The sequence below is a fragment of the Myotis brandtii genome, unplaced genomic scaffold (assembly GCF_000412655.1).
Source record: "Myotis brandtii unplaced genomic scaffold, ASM41265v1 scaffold634, whole genome shotgun sequence".
Lineage (NCBI taxonomy): Eukaryota > Metazoa > Chordata > Mammalia > Chiroptera > Vespertilionidae > Myotis > Myotis brandtii.
The window spans coordinates 41,111-46,344 of NW_005370427.1; the positions used below are offsets into that span (position 1 = coordinate 41,111).

Here is a 5,234-nt window from a genome sequence, read left to right on the forward strand (position 1 = left end):
GCCGACTTTCTCAGTGAACAGAAATCACAGCAGAGAGTGAGTGTCCCTTCCCCGCAAGAATGGAGTGAGGACCTGCGCCCAGGAATGGAATTTCCGGGCCAGGCGGGCGGGCTGCGCGCTGAGGGTGGCGCTGAGGGTGGACGGAGGAGAGGGAGCGAGGCCCCTGCGTCTGTGTGGACACCTCGTCCCGGGTCGGCAGGTGGGGACGCAGGCGCTCAGACAGCAAATGTCACCTGCGACCCGGAGCTGCCCAACTCACAGAAGGAATACACACTTAGGGGTACACGCTTAGGGGTACACACTTAGGGGTACACACTTAGGGGTACACACTTGGGGTACACAGTTAGGAATACACACTTAGGAATACAAACCTTAGGAATACGAACTTAGGAATACACACTTTAGGAATAACAATTTGGAAATGTACATCAAGGGTCCTTAAAAGCTTTATAACCTTTGATTAATAATATTACTTCAGGAATCCATCGTGAGGAAACAATTCCAAATTTTAAAAATGTTTTATACCCAAGGAGTTCTTCACAGGTGTATATATTACACCAAAAAATAAAATAACCTAATTCCAAAAATAAAGTATGATAAATACAAGCAATGAAAGCCCTGGCTGGGTGCTTAGTTTATTGGAGCGTCATCCACACACCGAAAGCTTGTGGGTTCAGCTCCGGGTCAGGCACATCCTAGGTCGCATGCAGGTTTGATTCCTGTTGGGCAGGTACAGGAAGCAACCAATGTTTCTCTCACATGGATGTTTTTCTAAAATCCAATAAAAAATGCAACCTCGAGTGAGGCTTAATATATATATATATACAACAGTGAAATATGAAAAAATCATATTTATGAAAAAAACAGGATCTGTTTTATCATGCAATCTCAATTTTTTTTTAAAGGGAGCGATTATGAAAACATTGGGGGAAAACAGTATTTATAAAGTTATAAAACTGTGAACACAGTATTAATTTAACAAAAATATGGATATAGTTGCACTGGTAGAAGCAGTGGGAGGGAGGAGTGCAGAGTCCAGAAGGAGGCACAGCTCTGAGCTGAGGTGGTTCCCGCCAGGAGACCTGCAGAGCGAGCACCCAGGAGGCCTTGCCTGTCAGTTAGACAAACGATAACTTTCATATCAATAAGAATTCAATGAAAAGGCCGAGGCTGAAAGAGTGTCTGAAAGGACTGACAGAGCCCTCTTTGGGAGTGAGTTCTCGCCCTGCCTATTGTTGTGTATTCTCACCTTGTCCATGCTAACCAGTCTCAGGAGGTCAGGACGTGCGCCGTGGAGGCGGCACCTCTATGGTGAGAGGAGGGAAGGGGCGCCCAGGGCCAGAGCTGGTGCGGGGGATGGCGAGCCACTTCTCCCCAATAGAGCACACGCGGCTGCGGACACGCCTCACGTGCAGGCAGCGTGCCACGCGGGCTCGGCGACACCCTCCCCTCGGAGGAACTGCAGCGGGAAGCGGGGCCCTCCCGGGAGCTGGGCCGAGGGGACAGGCAGCTGCTGAGCGTGACTGAGCCATTCCTAGGAAAGCAAAACAGTCCTTTTAAAACATAAGCTCGAAATTATAGCAGCAGAGACTTGAGGCTGTGGCTTTCTTATTATTTGATTCTCAGGATGACAAATCCGTCAAGGCAAATATGAACTTAAATAAAATGATACACAAGGACACTTCTAAGCTCTGAGCGTCTTCCTACAGAGAATCTGGTTTTCTTCTGAGGCGGGGACGGAAAGCGGCCTCCCGGGTCCCCATCTCTGAACTCTGGAGGAGATGAGTCACCTCCCCACACAGTGCCCCTGGGAGTGTGTTCCTCACCCACCAGAACTCACTCTTCAGGGGCGTCTATCCTGGCGGCCAGTGAGTTCTAAGGGCAAAGGCTGCAGATCAGTCAGACACCGAACAGAAAGCCGGCTACAAAGGGATGTGTCCGAATGAAGACTGAGCGACCCAAAGAAGACTCGCAGGCCCATGGAAAGGCAACAAGCAGACGGCAGAGTCCATTAGGCCCCCCGGACCTCGACTGTCTTCCTCTCAGGCCCCATCCCTACAGGCCGATTTACCTGCCAGCCCGGCCTCCCGGTGCCTCCCACTGCCTCGCACGCCTCACCTCTGTCAGAGCCTTCACTCACTCCCCCCTTTTTCATGTTTAAAATAATTCTGAAGGAACCAGATCCCATCTCATGAATCTTGAATATACAATGCCTACCTACCACTGGCCTGGTACACAGCACACACTCGGTGAATGTTTGTTAATTAACAATTTATTAGACTTGAAAATATTCAAAAGAGTATAGGCAGTTTGTGTCGTTTCCATGGTAACCCAGAGGCAGGCCAGGGTGTCTCAGGAGCCTTTTGTCTTCCTGATCAGCTCTTCCATGGTGTCCCACTGCTCCTTGGTGACCTGACACAAGAAAAGAAAGGGCAGCTTAACGTGGTCCTCGCATGTGAGAGCTCAGCGTCCAGCTGCTAATAGCATATGATATCCACGAAACGGCATTACCTTCTGCAGGCTGTTGAATTCTCCTGAGATAAATACTTCCTCCCCACCATCAAATCTAATGACCTGAAAATAAAAAATAAAAACTCTGAAATCAACTCCTTTCTCAAGTTTCTGAATCATTAGCCACTTTCTCATCCTTAGGTCTCTCAATCAAATGCCAAATTTTAAAGACAGACTTGATTAAACCTAAATTGATTTATTTTCTTTAGAATCTTCTTTCCACCATCTCTACAATTTCAAATTGTACCCAATCTTAAAGGCACGTCTACCAGAGTAATTTTTATTTAATAAAATGAATTTATCAATAAATTGATTCCATAGGCTGAGCAATGTATATTACTACTTGATATTATTTAAAGCTAAGTAACGATTTCAGCCACATTCGTATTCAAGATCATTAGGATCGGTTCCACAATGTGCCTCCCTCCGCCTCCCCCTCCCAGCGTGAGGAGGCCTCTGTGCTTACGGCCCCATTGATCCAGGAAGCGTAGTCGCTGCACAGGAAGGCAGCGAGGTTGGCCAGCTCCTCCACGGTCCCCAGCCGGCCGCAGGGGATCCTGTTCACCATCTCCTTCTCAAACGCTCCGGTCGGGTCCAGGCGGCTGAAGGCACCCTTGGCGATAAAGGAAATCATCAGGATGCATTTTTTAATGCCACGCCTTTCCCACTGAAGGAACAAACTGGCATGAAGTGGCATGTTATTAGGGCTACCTGTTCATGCCTTAGGCTTTGTAAGCAACAGATAATTTTGCCAAATTCTTCCACAATAACTTTAGTTCAAAAGAGATCATTTTGTCTCATATTGACCTAAAAAAAACCACCTGAGAGTATAACATTTTTAACCTGTTTCCTCAGCTGTAAAATCAGGACGCCTGTCTCGGCTGCCTCACGCCATCACCGAGCACCCCCAGGAGAGGCTAGGACTGCCCTCTGATGCGCACGAGCCCAGGTGGGGCCGGGGCCCCTGTCGCATGGCTTAGCAAACACAGAAAATGCCTCAAATAGCACATATTTAAGAGGACACTCCTTTTCTTCTCCTTTCTTCTCAAATAAGAGGAAAGAAGAAAACAAGTGTGCAGGGATATGAACAAGTAGACCCAGAGAGGAAAGCGCGGTGCAGCTTGTCCATCGCCAACAGCCCCTGCCTCCGGGGATGCCGAGGAGCAGACGAGGTGATTGCTGCCCCGGAGCCTGGAGGGGACACGTCCTCCGTGACAGGCTGCTCCCGGGAGCCGCCGCCACCCGGGCAGGTGTGACGCACCCGGGACACAGAGGGCGCCGGCCCAGCCCCGCTCCACCGCACTCACTCGGGAGCTTCTGTTCTGTGGTTTCCTCTTTAAAAGGACATGCTTGTGATTCGCACCTCACCACAAACACTGTGGCAGATGCTTCTGGATCTTTCTCAGCTTCTTCAGCACCTTTGCACACAGTAGGCACTCAATCAATGCTGAGTAAATAGTAAAATGCAGAGGTCCTTCCTGGGTGGAGACCCTGGCGGAAGCTCCGTGAGGAGAGGGCTGAGCACAGGGCCACCTGGGCACGTGCTTGGACATAAGCTTTCGAGTTGCCAAACGAGCTATTCAATGACACTGCACACACTCAGGCGGTTGTCCTGAGCGTTTTCCACCCTTGAAACTGCCAAATACCCAATACAGCCATTTATTTCTGTGTTAACATTTAACACCCCGAACCGCCTACAACCCAAAGACTCCTTAGCATCATCGCCCCACGTGTTTCGACACCTGGAACAAGTTACCGAGCTTCACCTCAGTCTCCAAACTACATCCAGACCGGGCTTAAGTCCCTGCTTTCCGTGGGAGCCGGTGTGAGGGCGCCGCACCGGGGTCGCGAGGGAGCGTGTTAGCCAGAGGGGCTCACCGGCGGCGCGCAGTGAGTTTGGGGAGTAAACAGGCCCAGACGAGGGTCAGAGCAGTGCTCCCTAGACTGGCCCAGGCCTCCAGGTAATCCCCACAGCACCTCACAATCCCCTTATTCTTTTAAACAGCAGTCAAAGTCAGACTCTTTAAAACAAAGTAAAAATTAAGAACTATAAGATGGAGCAGAGCATTGAAGCAAATCAGACAAAATGCCACAACTGATGGCAGGAAAGCTCTCAGTAGATGAGACACTGAGTCGCGGGCGGCCTGCCTCCTGCCCGTCTCTCCGCCTGGAGAGTGGAAACCCCTCCCCGACCAGCTCGGGACGCAGGCTTCCCTGAACGGCCCCCAACACCGTCAGCACAGACCCCGATGTCACCCTCACACTCACAGGCGACAAGCAGACCCACCTTGGTCTTTATGGGCCCTGGTTGAATCACGTTGAATCGCATCCCATATCTACCCCACTCCGCTGCAAGAGACCTGAAAATTATAACAAACAACACGACATTTAGACGCCATGTTGAAAATAACAATACCCACCCTCAGGGCCTGCAGAGACCACACCCCGCCGCCGGCGCTGTGACTGCCCCGTGCCAAGGCCGAGGGAAAGGCCAGCGGTGGCCCCGCTGCAGAGCTCCCTGAATCGCATCCCATATCTACCCCACTCCGCTGCAAGAGACCTGAAAATTATAACAAACAACACGACATTTAGACGCCATGTTGAAAATAACAATACCCACCCTCAGGGCCTGCAGAGACCACACCCCGCCGCCGGCGCTGTGACTGCCCCGTGCCAAGGCCGAGGGAAAGGCCAGCGGTGGCCCCGCTGCAGAGCTCCCCCCA

General features: G+C 50.8%; 1 protein-coding gene across 1 annotated transcript in view; it reads right to left on the bottom strand.

Annotated features, from left to right (window-relative positions):
- Window positions 1-2,250: 2,250 nt before the first annotated feature.
- The window catches only part of DECR1 (2,4-dienoyl CoA reductase 1, mitochondrial), a 21,707-nt gene continuing 18,723 nt past the window's right edge, over window positions 2,251-5,234 (bottom strand). The window contains exons 8-11 of the mRNA XM_005880366.2: window positions 4,799-4,871; window positions 2,978-3,124; window positions 2,512-2,574; window positions 2,251-2,412 (exon numbers count right to left, since the gene is read on the bottom strand). Coding sequence (XP_005880428.1) covers window positions 2,353-2,412; window positions 2,512-2,574; window positions 2,978-3,124; window positions 4,799-4,871 — 343 coding nt within the window. The 3' untranslated portion in view covers window positions 2,251-2,352. The remainder of the gene's footprint in view (window positions 2,413-2,511; window positions 2,575-2,977; window positions 3,125-4,798; window positions 4,872-5,234) is intronic.